This window comes from Gymnogyps californianus, chromosome 1 (genome assembly GCF_018139145.2).
Source record: "Gymnogyps californianus isolate 813 chromosome 1, ASM1813914v2, whole genome shotgun sequence".
NCBI classification, from domain to species: Eukaryota; Metazoa; Chordata; class Aves; order Accipitriformes; family Cathartidae; genus Gymnogyps; species Gymnogyps californianus.
This window is the reverse complement of record NC_059471.1, coordinates 186,675,764-186,693,954: the sequence shown is the minus strand read 5'-3', so window position 1 is coordinate 186,693,954 and position 18,191 is coordinate 186,675,764. Positions and strand designations below refer to the sequence as shown.

Below are 18,191 nucleotides of genomic sequence, written 5' to 3'. Positions count from 1 at the left end.
AATGTCTGCTACAGTGTTTGGGATTAGGTACTGTCCTGTCAGTGTGTTGTCAACAGGTTTGTTCCCAGCACTTGGAGGGCCTGAACTGAGTATCAAGAAATAAGGACAAGAACAGGCCGGAATTTTTACCTGGTTTTTGCCTCTTTCCTTGTTGCTTGAAACATTCCACATCAACTACTAGAACCGTAAAAATTTATTTGCTGGTTAATTTGGATGACAAACGCGTGTCTTCATTTCTGTATTTGTTATGCAGAAAGTTGGTTAAAATTGTCTGCTTTTTCCTGGGAGCCGACTAAGTTCCAGTTGTGTTAAAACTGGCACCCCTAGAGAAAACATAGCTAAGATTATCCTTCTAACCACTGGATGTCATCATTGTGCCACATAATTGCAGTTGAGGAGGCACCTACCTGAACACAGGGCATGCTAATGTATGTTTCTTTGCAAGATGTAACACAAATGCATAAATTATGAAAATATTTTTAAACTACTAGTATCTTTGAATGCTTTATGAAGGATAGCATTGCCACAAGCTATACAGAATTGTCCTACCAATATGATTCATTATGCCACCATAATAAATTATAACTTGAGTGCTTTTCTGTGAAATTAGGGCATCACATACTCAGCATTTCTAAATACTAAGAATATTAATAGTTTCAGCTGTTGTCTTTCATTTAAGTTGTCCTTTGAAAATACAGAGATAGATGTCTAAGAAATAGACTTTGACATATTGACTTGAAAATCTGTTACATTTTTAGAGTAAAAAGTTAAAAATACTCAGCCTACTGCGTTAAATCATATTTCTCTTCTAGAATATGTAGTATATGTAGCTCTATTGTATATAATTACCTCCAACAGCCAGCACTAGTATATGACTTATGTTAAAGTAGCTTGGAAAATAAAACTAGAAGGTTCCCCAATCCCTTCCTATCTCATATCTTGTTTAATAGTTTCTGTAGAATGGATTTCTTTGAACTTTAAAAAAATAATTAATGTGGAAATTAGAACTGTTCAAATAACTGATGATTTGCTTCAGTAACAATATACACAGGAAAGAGGATCCTTTTAGACCAGCCTCCACTTTTTTCAGGGTAAATTATATTTTATTTCCTATTCTTTTTTTTTTTCTTTTTAATTAAAAAAAAGGAATTGGGAAGAAATGAGGTTATAGGAAGACATAGGAAGAATTTATAAACAGAGGGTGGCAGCTCTGATACTGCTTCCTTTTGTGCTGCGTGTTACTGCAACTAGAAATGTGTGTAGGAGATACAAGTGTTGGATTCAGATCTTCGCTCTTATCCGGTTCAGAGCAGACAGTTGAACCCATCTCTCTCACTTTTCAGGAAGATACCCTGTTTGCAGTGTTATAGGCATGATGGGATTCACTTCTCTGCATCTCTGAAGTTCTTCTGCTTCACAGAATTAATGAGATAGTCATTGAGACATGCAGTCAGACCTTGAGTCTTATCCTGTAGCATGTTGAGTGGGATTCACATCTTGAGTGGGACAAGGAGGAATCTAGACTGTTGAATTCTTTTTTTAAGAAGCTAGCAGGAAAGATATAAATTATTCATTTCTGAAAAGTTGAAATGAACTATTCCGGTGTTTTCAAAATCATTGCTTTTTCATTTGAACCACACTGAGTAATTTTGATTCATAGATGATTCCCTCAAAAAATAGGTAAAATCACGGTAGTAACCATCACTGGCACCACTGCAAGCTTTTACTTAATTTCTGGGCTCCTCCCAGTTTGGCTCGCTGTTCTCTTTCATATGAAAGAAGCATGATGAACAGTCCAAATTGATCTTTCATCAATGTGTTTAGGCTATCATTTAATGCTGCTAATTTTCAGTGTGTGGAACAAAAAAATATACTTTGGCATTGCACTTTGGAAATATTGTTGTTATTATTGCTACTATCATTATTCCCAAACCAAATCATTCATCTCAGGTTGCATAATATTGAGTGTGTTTTATGAAAGAAGTGTATTCTACTTCACAGGATGGAAATATGTATGAATGGGTTATGTAATAAGTTGTTTACATTTATGTTGCTCTTTCCAGTTAAGGGGGATCAGATTCTCATCGTGTTGAGTGTTCATAATTATTCTGGGAATTTTTGGCACAGTAAGATGAAATGAAGAGATTGAAAGTAGCCCAGGAAAAGGAATGCCAAATTTATATCATGGCTTGGGTGCCATAGGAGGTTTGCAATGGTTCTAATGACTGGACAGAAAAATAATTTGAGTGAGAATGAGGGAGGGTGGTGGGCAGATGGAAAGAAAATGGAAAGCGTTTTTCCTTCTCCTTCAGGGCCTTGCTTTGGAATGAAAAATTTAATGATCATTAGGTAGAGGAAAGTTGTGTCACCTGCCGTGGCTGGGTTTTTTGCAGCTATTGCATTCATATTTTAATTCCAAATCAGCTGTCTTTCCAGTGCAGAATATCTCATTTCTCATCTCCCTCTGAGCCCAAGACTCTAATTTGACAAACAACTCTTGGCCCACGCAATAAATGAAAATCCTCTGTCTTTCTGTAACGGCAGACAGCTATAGAAACAACCCCTGTTGTCTGTGAATTGTAGACAGAGAGTCATGAGTTACACATTTTATTTATGGTAAAGAAGCTCATCCTTATGACAATAATAGGTCTTTTTGCACAAATTACAAGAACACTTACCCTTGTTGGATGAGAACTAGATAGCAAGTTGTAACATGCTCACTAATAAGGTGCACCAAAATATGACCACATTTTATAAACCACGCTTTATCAATTGATCGAACCCTACATTTGCACGTCTAGCCCTTGTCTATATCATGAATTTTTATTTTAGTGTTTTTGCATTCCAGATTTCTCATTGCATTTGTCTGTAGGTAAAATGAAATTCTACAACTACAATATGTAATTAGTAAGGATACCTCATAACCACATGTACTTCTTTTGCTAGTTCACACGCAGCTAAAACTTACAAGTCTGTAAGGGTTTATCCAAGATAGTGTAATAGTTTCCAAATTCCCAGTCACTGCCATGAGTACTCCTTGTAAAATGTGGTGTTCCTAATGTACATCATCAGATTTCCTTCAGTTGGCTATGTGTGGTTGCAGAATAGTGGTAGTTTTGCCGAAATCAACCACATTGTTGGCTGACCTTATTGTAAAAATGCTGTTTTCTAAAGCAATTTCTCATTTTTTTTAGAACCATCAGATATTGAAGGAAATATGGAATCTGCTACAGTGATTGATTTAATTCCATGGATGGAATATGAGTTCCGGATAATAGCAACAAACACTTTGGGGACAGGAGAACCTAGTATGCCATCACAGAAAATTAGAACTGAAGGCGCTCGTACGTAAACAGAAAATGTCAAGTTTTTAATGTGCTTCTTAATTTTCACATTTTTATTAATCAATTCTGTAATTTTGGTTTTTATTTGAAAAAAGCACTTTATAAGATGCAAGTCTAGAGAATATATTTTCAGCCACCCACTACTATAGATTTTAGCAAGCAAATACCAGACTGTCCAGATGTGATAGCATCAAAGCAGACAGGAAAGAAACATTGTGATACAAGCGGGAAATTTGCCTCCATTGCTAAAACAGAATCATACTGTATCTTTCAGAGATCCCCCACTGTATCTATCAGTCAGGTTGTGTGTCTATGAATGCATGCACATGCTTGGGACCAGGGTACAGGACTTAGGGAAAAACATGCGTGTGTTTAACAAAATGTCCATTTGCTGTTTGGTTTGTATTCTAACTAAAGAATACATGACAGGATGTGTGTTATACTGGATAATGCCATTTTTCTGTGATTGAAGGTTTGGTCTTGTGTCTTCTTATTCCACGTCAAAGATGTGACGTTATCCAACACAACATATGCCCTTATCAGTCTAATTGCTCAGTGTTAAAATCTCAGAGCATATTTAAGGATATCCTTTAGGCTCAGGCATGTCCTTTTAAAAATGAATTCTCCAAAATGAGGAATTAGATGTTATTATTCAAGATAATACATTCTGGTTTGACTGTACAAAGGAGATAACGGCAGTGCTCTAGGAGGTAATGTATCACTGCAAAAAGACTGTATCCAACAAAGCCTGTAGACCAGTATATCCTCCTTAACGCATATTAGCACCCATGTGCAACCTAGATATATTTACAATTGTTGTCCCATAGCTTGAGATTTGAAACTAAAAATGCGAAACCAAAGTGTAAATATTAATTTTTGCAATTACACCTGCTAGGTCATTGCTTTGATTAGATAGTATTTTCAAAATAAAATGTATTTGCATTGCAAATTTCAAAACATTTATTAAAAAAGACCCACATTTGGTCCATTAAAAATTTTGTTGCTTAGGGAGAAAGAAAATACAGATTGGTTAAATTAATCTGGACAGGGAAGGAAAAGCCACAGAACTTTAATACTAAAGTAAAAGGAAATTACTGCCTATAAAATTGACTATTAGCATCATATGTTTTATGACTCAACAGCTGTATTTGAAGGCCGAGGAATCTAAATGAGAAATCTGCCCATGCTTTTTGGAGTGCCTGGTGCACAATAGACATTTTTGAAATGTCAGAAAAGAGACAGAAAGGGAGGGGACATAATGCTCACAGGTGGAATAGTGGTAGTGTCCTGCAGTTCGCAGTGTGCCACGTTCATGGTATTTGTTGCAGCCTCCCAGAAAATGGGCATATCCTCCAGTTTTGTAGCAGGGTGCAATGCTTTTGCAAGAGGTAGCCTGTTTAGTCTGTTGTCTGATTCCCCATGCACAGCACCATTGTCATCTCTGGCAGACCGTGAGACATTTTTGGTGAAACAAAGCAAAATGCTAATGTAGTGTTCCTAGGCATCAGTCAGCACTTCTTGCCATGCCAAAATAGGGTATAAACCAGTAACAGTTTGCAGATGAACTTCTGTGCCCAAGTGCATTTTCTGCCAGGAGCTGGAATTTGTTATGAGCAGCAACAATAGGATTTGGGTTGCACTGTCAGCTTCCAGGGCGCTACAGAACCAGTACTGTGTGCGCATTTTCATGTAAATCTGAAGAAGGTAAGTATTTTATTGCACAAACAACAACCCATATCCACACATTGTAGTTATTTTTAACATTTGTTCTGTGTTAAACAGCAACAAACAGTGCTGCGTCTTTGTTGTACTGTATGAGTGACAAATAATGTCTGTTAAACTCAAACGTTATCAGTGTCTTTTTCAATTTTGAAGTCTCTCTTCTTGAAGATAACTGTAATTTCAGTAACATTTTTATTAGCATGCTAACTATGTGTGCTGTGATTTTTCTTTTTAATGAAATTTGCTTGCTTCATCAATAACACATTTCACAGTGATTTCTTGAAATTCAATGGATCAAAGCCTGCTTTTATGTATTTGAGCTTCTGGATGCATTAGAGTAATTGTCTAAGCATAGCTGTCTGAATTAGTAACCTGGTCTTAATGGAGAGAGAAACCTGGGTTTAATGGTTGAGAGAATGAGGGAGATTCTCTTGAAAAGGGTGATTTGTAAGACATTAGACAGTCTTTTTTTCTCTTCTCTGGCAGCCTATGTATCTTCTTTGACTACTTAAGCATTCTAGCAAACCTCTGCTTCTAACTTAGCACTAAAGTTATATGCTTATAATAGATAGTGTAACTACTGTGTATTTCAGTAATAACAAGGTCGAGTAATAAGTTCAAGCTTTCTCTTGAATTGTCATCATATGTTTCTTTAGTCTTGTTCTCCACTAATTTGTTTTCTGGAAGGCCACAAATAAATAGCGCAAACCATGCACTGAATGCTGATTTCAATTTCAAATTTATTATTACACATTTTTATCCTTTCTGAAAACATTAATTCTTCTCTGTTTTGTGTTTCTCCTCAGCTGACCCTCAGAGAAGGCCTCAGCAAACATCTTACCTAAATAGTGGGAGAGCACTTAGGAACTATCCTCTTACTATCTTGTGACATTCACTGATTAGTGGAGAAAATGCCTGATCATATAAGAATTTTTAACACAAAGAACATGTTCTTGTAGATAGGGCATGTAGCTAATGCATGGTCACCTGGGGCATATTTAATTCACTATAGGTAGGCCATCATTTCCTAAGTTTTCAGTGGTACTTTGTGTGTCCTTAGTATTGAGTGACAGCAAATAAATACACAAACACCACAGGGGATAGCAACAGAATCATCACACTTAGTGCAAAGAGTCTTATAGAAATGAGAATACAGGACTGATTTGTAATGGAGTCCTTGAGAGTAACCTGCTTTACCACTCAGCTGTGCACTAATGATAGGTCAGCAGATTTTATTTCATTACACAGAGTATCAGTGTAAAATGCAAATAGTAAATTACTAAGTGCTATGCCAGCTTCGCTTCTGAACATCTATCCATTCTGAACGTGCCAATCAAGAAGACATGTGCCACTCATCTAGAATAGGATTAGGATGCCAGTGCTTCAAAGATATATCCGTGGGTTTAACATTGCGCATTGTGAGTAAATATATTGAAGTAGATGGAACTAATCACAGTCTGTAAAGTAAATGCATGTGCCAGTCCTGGGTGCTTGAGCCCTTGGCATACCAACGTCTGAGGAAGCACAAGAACAATACACAGTGCTTCTCTTAAGACCTATGAGGAGTGTTCCGTTTCTGAATATTCAATTAAATATTTGTAGAGAATATGGTTGAAAAGAAGAATGATTGCTAGCTATGGTTAGAACTGGCTTGTTTCCTGCAGCAGTAGTTATACATTAGTCTTGGCAAGACCACAGACTCTCACAGCTATTACAGACTATCATTATTTTAATTGTGTGTGCCACGTGTGCTCATTGGCCCTGCTGGTAAAAAGAAAAGTAAATAGTGATATTTTTACTGACTGCATAGTTTATAGTCATTTTTCTTGTCTCTTCTATTTTTCTAGCTCCTAATGTGGCTCCTTCTGATGTCGGAGGAGGAGGGGGAAGCAATCGAGAGCTGACAATAACATGGATGGTAGGTATTGCACTGAGGTGGCACAAAACCTATACTTCCTTGTGTCTGATCTTGCTCCTCCTGAAACCCATGGATGGTTTGTCACTGGCTTCTGTGAGAGCAGGATTTGTACACAGTATATATAGGTTTTCAGACTTTTTTCATAAAATACGTAAAAAGGAAGGAGGAAGATGATATTTTAGATGTTTATGTATTGGACATTCTAAAATATGATCTAAAACATTCTCTGAATATGTTTCAAAGAGATTGAAACATACTGACTGATAATGCATTGATGTAACTGCATTTGAAAATTCTGCATATCATATCTTTCTTTGAGCCTTTAAGTTACAATCTGAATAGCATGCAGATTTGATTACTACAACTAAAATTATAATGTCTTAATTATGACTTTAATGTGCTGTGCACAGATTTACAGGCTTTACAAAAAAAGAAGAAAATACATTGCCATTCTATAAACTAGCCTGTCATAATTATTAATTGGACTTTTATGTATTGTAGGTATTCAGTCCTTGATACTTTTGTCTTTAAAAAGTATTGTATATATAGCTATATATATAAATGCTGTCTTCATTCTGGTATTGAAGCAATGGTTTTTAAAATTTACCTATATTGTGGGGAAAAAAATGCTTCTGAAAACAGGAAACAAGGGAAGATAGGAAGAAAGCAAAACCCAGAACAAGAGAGGATAAGAATTCATAAGCAAAGTTGTTGTATAGCCAAAAGTTGCATGGAAGAGAGAGTTGAAGTCTTCTGAAGGGTATTTGGGAAAGCTAGGGAGGAGAAATAAAGCAAAAATAAGCCTAACTGATTCATGTCAGAGCCTATCAGTATCCAGCAAAAACAGAGTTACAGAAGCATTACCTCTGGCAAAGAAAGATGATTAAATGTTATGCTTGAAAAAATTACCAAGTCTATCTTGCTAATGACCTCTCTGTTTACCTTCATAAGGCTACGAGGCACATAAGGCACATTACGCCATTTGTGTCTTTTGGGGAATATTTGTTTCAGATGTAGCAGCTTATTTACCTCTATGAAGAGTGCTTTGTCTTGTGGGAAGTAATATAAAGATGACATAATTCCAACAGTGACTTTGTCATTGTTGTATAGGGATCCTCCTTATGAATGTACAAATTTTAATCCATATGCATGTTTCCTTCTTTTTGTACTTAAGGTTAATCATACCTCTTTGGAAAAGACCTCAAGTATGACACAGAAGTAGTCAGCCATATGTTTGTGCTAACACATTTGGGCCTTCCTGTTTTGGTTTGGGTTTTTTTAATTCAGTTCAGAATATTTATTCAGTCTTCCTAACTATTTTAGCAATGAATTTACCTAAAGAAAAAAATTCTAAGTTTCTGAAAAAGGAAGATCTACACTTCTGTTAAAATATATTGAAAAGGTTATTTCTTAGTTCCACTAACAGTAGGTTAGGAAGTAGATGTATCCTAAGTGGTTTGATTCTGATCTTTATTTTTGAAGAGCAAAAGTCAAATAAGAACACATGCAATGGACAGTTGCACAAGACCTGGATTATTTTATTATTTCTTCACAAGTGCTGTCTTATAAAAACTTCAACAAACTACAGAGCTACTTCTTGCATTGCATGTAAAGACCTATACTCGTGGCGTTTTCAATACAGTGAAAACTTGGCTGTGACCAAATTAAAAAAAGAAAATTATAACCAGGAGAATAGTGACTAATGCAAGATCTGAAGTACAAGATAGTTTCAGTCTTTCCTATATGCCCAAGTAGATTTATATTCCAATTATTTCTCTTACCTAATGTCATGCTTTTTACATCTGTTCTGTAATGAGTAGCTCATTTAGTCAGACAAATTAAGCATGGCTTCAAATATTTACTTCCCAAGAATCTTCCACTACTATGTCTAGCAAGTGTTTTTGAATAGAGGCATTAGATTTACGGAGCCTGTCTGACAGACAACAATATATCTATCTGTAAGGCTAAGATAAAGGTGTATATTGATTCCCCCAAATGTGCTGACATTTGCATACGCTACTTCAAATAGTCCTTAATTAAGAAGAGAAGAACAAAATGTATGGCAGGTTCACATGTTGCTGCCAACCCCCTTTCAGTTTTTGCTATGATTCATAAGCCCAGGTTGAATGAGACAGCCAGAGATGCAATCAAAGCTCTTCTGAGTCTTGTTTTGAAAGAAGAACTGAGAAAGAGAGCTAGGAGTGGCATGCCCATTCTTCCTCATTTTTCCCCATTTGTCTTGCCCTCTTCCATTTTGTTTTTCAAAGTTTTGAGTGGATACTACAAACTATTCAGCTACTTACACCTACTTATTATGTGCGGCTGTTGGAGTACAAGCTGCTTTCAACATTTTAAGACCTTCCAGAATATAATTTTTAAATGCCAGTCCTGGCTTTCTAAAGTTTGCTCTGGCTGAAAATCATTCTGAGACTAGGGCCGCATCCAGGCTGCTTACTTTGGCATATGAGATATGATTCTGGTTTATGTTAAGCAGCTACATACAATGATAGATTCAGAAGACGAGCTATTGAAGGTGACCCAGTCCATGAAATCTTCTACTTTTTGAATTGTAAGGTTGCCTATGAATCTAAACTTAAGTACATGAAGGTACGTTAGCTGTTCTGGGAAACTAGGTATCCAATTTTCACCTGATGTCCAGTCAGACCTGAGGCAGAAAACAAGCTAAGACATGAGTTATACCTCATCCAATAGGTACACTCAGAATATGCCTGACACACAAAAAATTAAGCACATAAAATAGACTATCTAGTTTGTTTGGGTTTTTTTCATAGCTGATTTGTAGTTAGAGTCTTCGCCTGGTGGCTTGTGGTTAGCGTCACAACTAGAGACCAAATATCCATCACCTTTTTGGCATGAGGGGTTTCTCGAATTTCATCTGTTGGCAGTCATCTTAATTACCAATTATACTTAAGTCATTCATGTGTTCTCAGAAGTCATGTTGTAGGTAGATGGGTATCTTTCCACTGTCTAAAGCTCCATTATAATCCAGATTTGACATACATCAGCATTTCACCCGTGTTCCTTAGAAAAGCCAAAGAAGTTATGTATGTAGAGACCTGCAGTCAGCTGCATCAGTCAGTTGTCTTCTGCAACATGGAGTCATGGTTAGAGTACCCACCCAGGAAGCAAGAGGCACTCAGTCCGGAAGATTGTCCATACTTATCCGATGTTCTAGAAGGGTCCCCTAACCCTAGTCATGGTGTGCTGAGGCCACTTTCCAGTTTTTGATTGAACTGAGCCACTGTTCTGCTAGAGATGCAGTTAGGTACAGGGAAAAAAGAACCTCAAGGAAGAGGAAACCTACTGGTTACTGAACTCTGCAGATGGTAAATCCTGTTGGATTCTGGGCCTTACTCCCACAGCTGGTTTTTTTTGTATCCAATGATGTTCCCATGCTGAAGCACTGGTGTCTAGGGAGCTTCATCTAGAACCAGCTTTCTGTCCTCAACCAGCTGAAGGCTGCCTGCTTTTAATATTGCTGTATTATTATTCTTGTGACTTTAGCACTGATGTTGCAGAGTGGTGAAACTTCACAGCAGCAACAGAGAAAACCGGATACAATGAGATCTGATAGCTGGTACACCCGAGACGGGGTCAGTTAACCTTAAGCTGAGTAAAGTCAGAAGTCCCAGCCTTTGGTCTGATTCTGTACATTTCTCTTGGAAGCTTTGTCATACAGAAAAGAAGTTCCATCATTGTTCATATGTCCTTATCAGACATTTTTCAAATTTTGAGTTCCAACATCTGTGTTTGTCTTCATTTTTTTCTTGTTGTATTATGTATACTAGTGTTCTAACCCATGTGTTATGTTTTCTGAAGTCAAAACTTAAATGTTTCTGTTGTTCCAAAAATTCGGTGAGTTTTCACCAGAATTTTCTTTCTCAGAGAATCTTTGGAGTTTCATTCTAGCTTCAAACAAATACGAACATCAAAATCTGTGAGCTAGGGTTTTTTTTGGCTTGTTCCACTATTAACATCTAAATTTCATAAATCCTTGCTCAGAGTATCCACACATGTTGGCTGAAGTGCTACAGTAGTGGGCAAATACCTAAGGAGAATAATTACTCTCTGTTGCATTGCTCCAGGACCTTTGCCTCAAGATAAGGTTCCTCTCTGCGAGGTTTACAGTATGGGAAAAGGTGATGCAGGAAGTTTGTTTTCAAAGGATGCTTCTGGTCAGCCTTCAGATGCACTGATGAATGACATGATTTTGGCCCGTTGGGTGCACTGTTTAATAGTTGTGGTAAATGCTCTGTGGACTGAGGAGGGATCACTGAATGTAGGGCTTCGGTAAATGAAGCAAAATTCATTATAGCAGATTGTCTTCCCTAGTTTTATATTTTCCAGTATTCCTAGGTATAGGAAATCAGCTATAGTTTTAAGAAATACTTTGGATGAGTAGCTTTAATGCTCATGCTGAAAGTGGGAGTCATTTCATTTAAACTTTTACCAGTTAGAAGCTAGGTAGATAGTCTAAACCAGCAACTGGACCCCCTCCATCATCAGTGAAAAGTGGTAGGATGAATCGTTCTTTGAATGTGTCCACGTCTCTTCATCAGTTGTGCCAGTTGCCTAGGTGACCAACTTTAGGTAAATTAATATAATTGGGGCCAGCCACATAAATTTTCTCTTCTCTCTGTTTCGCAAGAATATCTATCTCCACACATGCACATGGACCCATATACTTGCATAGTGTGTCTGTGTTACATATCCACTATCACTCCTTAAGAAAGCCTTTTTTGCTAGCTACAGCTGACAACACTTTTAGTACACAATCATTCTTGGTTTCTTTCTGTAGGAGATAACATGACGTGTCTTGCACTGAGTTTGGATGAGGAACGAGATCTTAAAATGTTTTAGTAGCAGATATGCTACTACTGCAGATCTGCATAATGAAGATGGTGCATTTTTAAAGGGGGTGGGAGCAAACTGTAGAAGCAAACCAGGAGAAAATGGAACTTTAGTTCAGTGTTTTTACAATGCGTATATCGATGCTTTCTGTATTATTTATTTTTCTTTAGAGATCCATTTGTTTAGTTGGCTACAAAAATCAATGTTTTATCTTTTGCCTCTTTAGCCTTTGTCAAGAGAATACCACTATGGCAATAACTTTGGTTATATAGTGGCTTTCAAGCCATTTGGTGAGAAAGAATGGAGAAGAGTTACAGTTACTAATCCTGAAATTGGCCGGTATGTCCACAAGGATGAATCAATGCCACCTTCAACCCAGTATCAAGTAAAAGTGAAAGCTTTTAACAACAAAGGGGATGGACCATTCAGTCTCACTGCTGTCATTTATTCAGCACAGGATGGTGAGTAAAGGTTCCAGATAAGTTTTACACTGAGGGTCCATATCAGCACTACCAATATCAGTAGAGAGAACCTGGTCCTTGACACTGATTTGTATAGCAACATACACCTTCAGCAGGGAGGGTGTATATTGCTCACACAAAACACTTGCAGTTGTTCTGAATAAACAACTTCAGACTTTGCTTTCTGTGTGATGCAGAGCACGTGGTTATACTTGCTGTCAATGAGCAATACACAGAAGTGTTCAAGATTCTTCACGCAGCTTGTTACAAGATATAAGAATTTCAAAAAAGAAATTCTGATCTTCATATTGGTTGCCTAAAACATTTACATCATTATCCAGCAATGTCTCTGTGATCTTAATACATGTATTTGACATATGTGTGATTTTTTTCTTCTTAACAGACCACACTAAAGCCTATTATTCTACTAGATCAGTATCAGAGTTTAGCCCAAAATTGTGAAGGAATGATAGTTCAGTTGTATCTAATTATATTTCCAGCATGTTTAGAGTCTAATATAAATTATCCCTGCCACATTCTTTATTCTGGTTTGGATGTTAGAGCTATCAAGTGAATAATTTAATGAAAACCTCTTTGACATTTCTCTAAAATCTTTTTCTTAATTCTTACTGGAATTATTTCACATGCTGTGATCTTTAGGATTGAAGTTTAAATGACATTGCCAAACTTAGCGGGAGAAAGTACTAGAAGAAGGTTTACCTTAAATCAGAAGAAATATATACAACATCCTAATTGCAACATAATCACTCAAGCCTGTTTTTAAAAAATGCAGTTTATTAATTTCTGCCAGAAACCCAAAGAATTGCTCATATTTTTCTTTCCATAGAGCAGAATCTTCTTCACAAAGCTGACAGATCCAGAGCAAAGAGCCAAGAGGAGGAATATGATAACAAGGCCACATTCTCACACTTCCAACTCTGTTCTTTACTCTGTGTACTTTATGGGAGATTTATGTTCATGATTCGCATTAGCACTAATGGGAACTTTGCACACAAATTGCCCACACACAGAGAAAAGATAAAGTAGTCCTTTTATTTCTTACGATAATTCAGGATTCAAGCTAGCAACACTTAGCTATCTGAAGAGGTTAATACTAATTCTTTTTCTCAGAAAAGCGTACCTTAGGATATCATCTTCAACAGCTGCTGCAGCAACAGAACGGTTGTTTTTGCAATTCTATAAATGAGTTAGTAAATAGCTATGGTGTAATAAAAGCCATATCTGCCAAATAAAATTTCAGTATCCATCCTTTCTCAGAGACATTATTGACAGCTGACTGATAAGCTCCCACGCGTTTATGTTAGGGTTATACTAACCATATTAGGGATGGCAGTGTGTTTGTGTAGCTCTCTAAGTTCAGAGACATGGCAGAGCCTAGTAGCTCCAAAAGTGAGGAAAAGCAAATGTGCAGTAGTGCCAGCTTCCAGATAAAGAAGTCAGTGGCTGCTGATGTTCTAACATAGACTTTTTAAAAGTCCAGACACTTGGTAGAAACACTTGTGGTTAAATGATGCCAGATGCAGGCAGCAAAAGGAATAGAAGCTCAGTGAACCTACTTCTTTTCTTTGATTTCAAGCACAAGAGTCACCAAAACAGTCAGATTCACAGTGCTCCAAACCTTACCAGTAGTGCTCACAGCTCCTGTGTGGAGCTATGACCCTGACTACTGACCACATCAAATCCAGGAACTGCAGGGCAGGTTAGAAGGAATTTTTCCAATAGATGTAATGGAAGTCATTCCAAAGAGCATTCTGCAGAGTTTTCTGCTGACATCAGGACTTGTACAAAGTGACCTCCGTACCTTGTAGTATGCTTACTGGCTCCCAGCCTTAACTTTGTATAGTTACGCTTAGAAGATAGTTGTGTGATGACCACGATGTTTTCAGTGAAGAGAACATAATGTGAAGCTCACGTGATTGTTTCTTTTATTGGTAGAATTACTGAATTAGAAGGCTGGAGAAAAGCAGCTGCTGTCATCTTTCTGGCTCAGGAGAGACTGCAAAATATTTATAGAACATAAATGCCAAATAGGGATATAAATTATTTGGAGCTCATAAACAAGCATAAGCAGATGAAATATTTAGAGTATTGTATCAGCAAAATCCCTGGCAGTTGGAACTTTTCAATATGAAACATTTTGGCAAATTCTGTAATTGATACAATGGAGAAGAGTCTGACAGTGATTTGGGAATAGATTAGATGATCACATCTATTCCACCTGTACTTCTGTACCTCTGAATCAGCAAGTGATATTACTACCGTCAGACAACACAGCTTCTCAAAGGTATTAGTGAGATTTTAAAGCAATATGGTCATGCAATATTCCATACGGATATGTATAAATATACATACATACATATATATAATGACAGCATTTCCACTAAGTTGTGTATTTTGTAATATATCTATGTGTGTCTAGTTATAACTGTGGGCATCTCTATTCACTTTAGTGACTGGGGAATTCCTGTGTTCCCACATGTTTTAAGCCAAGTTCCATATCTGACAACTACTAGTCATACCTGCCATTGCTAGTAGTGAGTAATGATTGCTAGTAATGAGTGCACAGGCCTCTTGCTTATCTAAATTCCTGTCATTGTGAAAACAATTTTGCAATAATGTATCATTTTTTAATTATACATTTGCATTATTAACAGTCATTGAAAGACAATTACAAAAGGTAACTTTGCATATAAGATTATTTTGTTACCTAGGATACTTTTCATGAGAGATGTAACTGATTTTTTTCTTAACAGTGGCTGTTTTGATGCATAGTTGACTGGATGCCCAGTTGGAAGATTAAGTATATGAAAGCTTTCTTCAGCTCAGGCTGCCATGCCTGTCTGTTGCAACTTGTTTCAAAAGATTCGCGACAGAAAACTGTTCTTAGCTTGGAAAACTTTATCTTTTATAGACATTGCTAAGTTTATGCCTTTTTAAATTCCTTACCTCACTTAAAATGCAAGCAGCAGTGAAATTAACAGCTTCTTATAATGGAACTAGAACTTAATATTCTAAGCCCTGAATAAAAGCATATCACATTATAATGGTCTGTATTCTGTGTTGGCTGCTGTCCAGAACTAAGAACACAAACAAAATCAACTGTGTGATGTATGCCTGATAGAAGGGTGCTCTTGGATTATTTCACGCCTATGTTCAAGTTTACATGTGCCACTGGCCAGCTCTACATCTAATGTCTGATCTCATAAAAACTTTGTATCATCATGACTGACATAGCCATGAATATTTGTGTGTAACTAGCTTAAAAAATCTGATTTATATAATCTGTGAGCTGCTGTCCAATTTAGTAAAAGATCACTGGATGCTTCATTCTATTTATCAAAGCCTGTTTTTAATTTACACGAATTTTAGCATGGAATCTGTTGAAGCATAAAAATACATAGTTTGAGCCAAGTAATAGGATCATTGCTTTGTTTTTATAGAGTCATTTCCCATACAGATCATCACTTAATTTAAAGTTTACTCAAGTAAAACCAGATTAAAGACTAACACACTTGGCTCCCTGATACCAAGAAAATAATACAAAATATTGAAGTGAGAAGAGCCCCTGTAAGAGAGTATAACAATATCACTGGATGAAATTGGATGTTTAACATGTGTTTCATCTTCCAGCTCCAACTGAAATACCTACAGATGTGAGCGTAAAAGTTTTATCATCTTCTGAAATGTCTGTTTCTTGGCACCATGTTTCTGATAAATCTGTGGAAGGTTATCAGGTGAGTTTAGAGGTGACACTGTATATCTTCTCGTTCATCTAATTTCAGTAGTTAAATGCAAGCATAATTCCTACTCTAGCATTCTGTCTCTTAGGGCACGCTTCTCTTTAGTTGTCATTTGCTGTACAGATTTCACATCCTGAGAAACAGATTATTTTTGGTTCTATGTACTTCATTACTAAAACTTTAACAAATGTATGTGCTCACTATTCAACTGAAAAAAGGCATCGTTATTTCATAAAAGAATCTTGCCTATGTTACGTAATTGAATGCCCATCTCTACCTTCTCAAAACATACTGAAATTAAGTTTTGGGTGTAATTGTCAATACGGACGTGAAATTGTAACTGACTCATGGCCCATTTAAATTATCAGCAGTTATTAATATAATTCACCCACAAATCCTATAGTAAGTGGGACTACATGACAAATGCCCAGAATCCAGTATAACAGAGACAGTGCTATTGTGCAAGACAATGATGTTTTGTTCATGGTTTCTATTCTCCACATGTAAAAGAGCTTCAAGGTATGTTCATCTGGTCCAGGACTAAGTGGTACGACCAGTAAAAATTGTTCTTGTCCTTGTACAAAGATGACAACAGCCACAGGGTGGGTGCAACCAGAAGTGGCCACGTAGTACTCCAGCAGGGAAGTCTTAACATCATCCACGCACAGTGGATGCTGACGAACTCTGCAGTGTACAGCCAGCTTACTTTGGCTGCACTCCAAAATAGGGATTTGGGCCTTAGTTTGTTAGTGACTTGCTTTCTAATTTAAGTTGTCGGCTGCTTGATGGTAGCCTCTGTGTTCCAAAATGAGCACATACAAATGTGGAGTAACCTCATAGAATGTATTTTTATAACTGAAATCTATGAATAAATGTTCTTTTAATTAGTAGTACTTGTTTCTATATTTCCTGATCTCTGTCTCTGTCTCCATGAGATTGTCCTGGTTTCGGCTGGGACAGAGTTAACTTTCTTTTTAGTAGCTGGTACAGTGCTGGGTTTTGGATTTGGTGTGAGAATGTTGTTGATAACACTCCGATGTTTTAGTTGTTGCTAAGTAGCACTTATCTTAAGCCAAGGACTTTCCAGTTTCCCATGCTCTGCCAGCAAGCAGGTGTGCAAGAAGCTGGGAGGGAGCAGAGCCGGGGCAGCTGACCTGAACTAGCCAAAGGGGTATTCCATACCATGGAACGTCATGTCCAGTATATAAACAGGGGGGAGTTGGCCGGGAGGGGCGGATCGCAGCTCGGGAACTAACTGGGCATCAGTCAGCGGGTGGTGAGCAATTGCATAGTGCATCACTGGTTTTTTTCCTCCCCCCCCCCTCCTTTTTTTTGTTGCATTCCTTTTCATTACTATTATTATTCTATTTCATTATTACTATTGTTACTATTATATTTTACTTTAGTTATTAAACTGTTCTTGTCTCAACCCACGAGTTTTACTTTTTTTTCCTTTCCTTTCCTCCTCCTCACCCCACTGGGAGGGGGAGGGGGAAACGGCTGCGTGGTGCTGAGTTGCTGACTGGGGTTAAACCACGACAGAGATTTATGTAATATTTTTGGGATACTGCAATAAGATCATAGCGAAGATCTCAATAGGAGCTAGCATAGTGTCCCATGTAAAGCTTGATTCTACAGAATACACACATAAAGTTTTAAAATGACAAGCAGAGGAGACTGAGGTTTGAAATTAAGACACTGACATCGACGTTAACTCCTAATTTACTGAAGCAGCCCACTGGTTTGGTGTTTCATAGGAACTGTGCAACTAGAACAGGATAGACAAATTCATGGTCGTAACTGAGAGCTGGGTGGAGTGCCCAGATCTGTGAGCTCGAGCCAGCCAGCCATGTAGCAGTGTTGCACTCCCGAGCCGGACAGTCTGCACAGAAACTGGGCACAAAGCCTGCGCACCCTGAATGACCGGAACAGACCCTCGGCAGGCACACACCGGGGGACTTGTAGGGGTGTGGAGAGAGCAGCAACAAGGAGTGCTGGCAGAGGTTGGGATTGCAGTACCGATAGAGCATGACAGTGGATGTTGAGAGTTGTAATAGGGAATGGGGTAGGAAGGCTGGATGGGTAAGGACAAATGGGTAAAGAACCTGGTGTG

At 37.5% G+C, this 18,191-nt stretch overlaps 1 protein-coding gene across 1 annotated transcript in view; it reads left to right on the top strand.

Moving 5' to 3' along the window:
• Positions 1 to 18,191, top strand: part of CNTN1 (contactin 1) — a 103,858-nt gene that overhangs the window by 56,834 nt on the left and 28,833 nt on the right. Inside the window, exons 15-18 of the mRNA XM_050903305.1 lie at positions 3,195 to 3,344; positions 6,914 to 6,984; positions 12,083 to 12,317; positions 15,969 to 16,072. Of these exons, the coding sequence (XP_050759262.1) occupies positions 3,195 to 3,344; positions 6,914 to 6,984; positions 12,083 to 12,317; positions 15,969 to 16,072 (560 nt within the window). The remainder of the gene's footprint in view (positions 1 to 3,194; positions 3,345 to 6,913; positions 6,985 to 12,082; positions 12,318 to 15,968; positions 16,073 to 18,191) is intronic.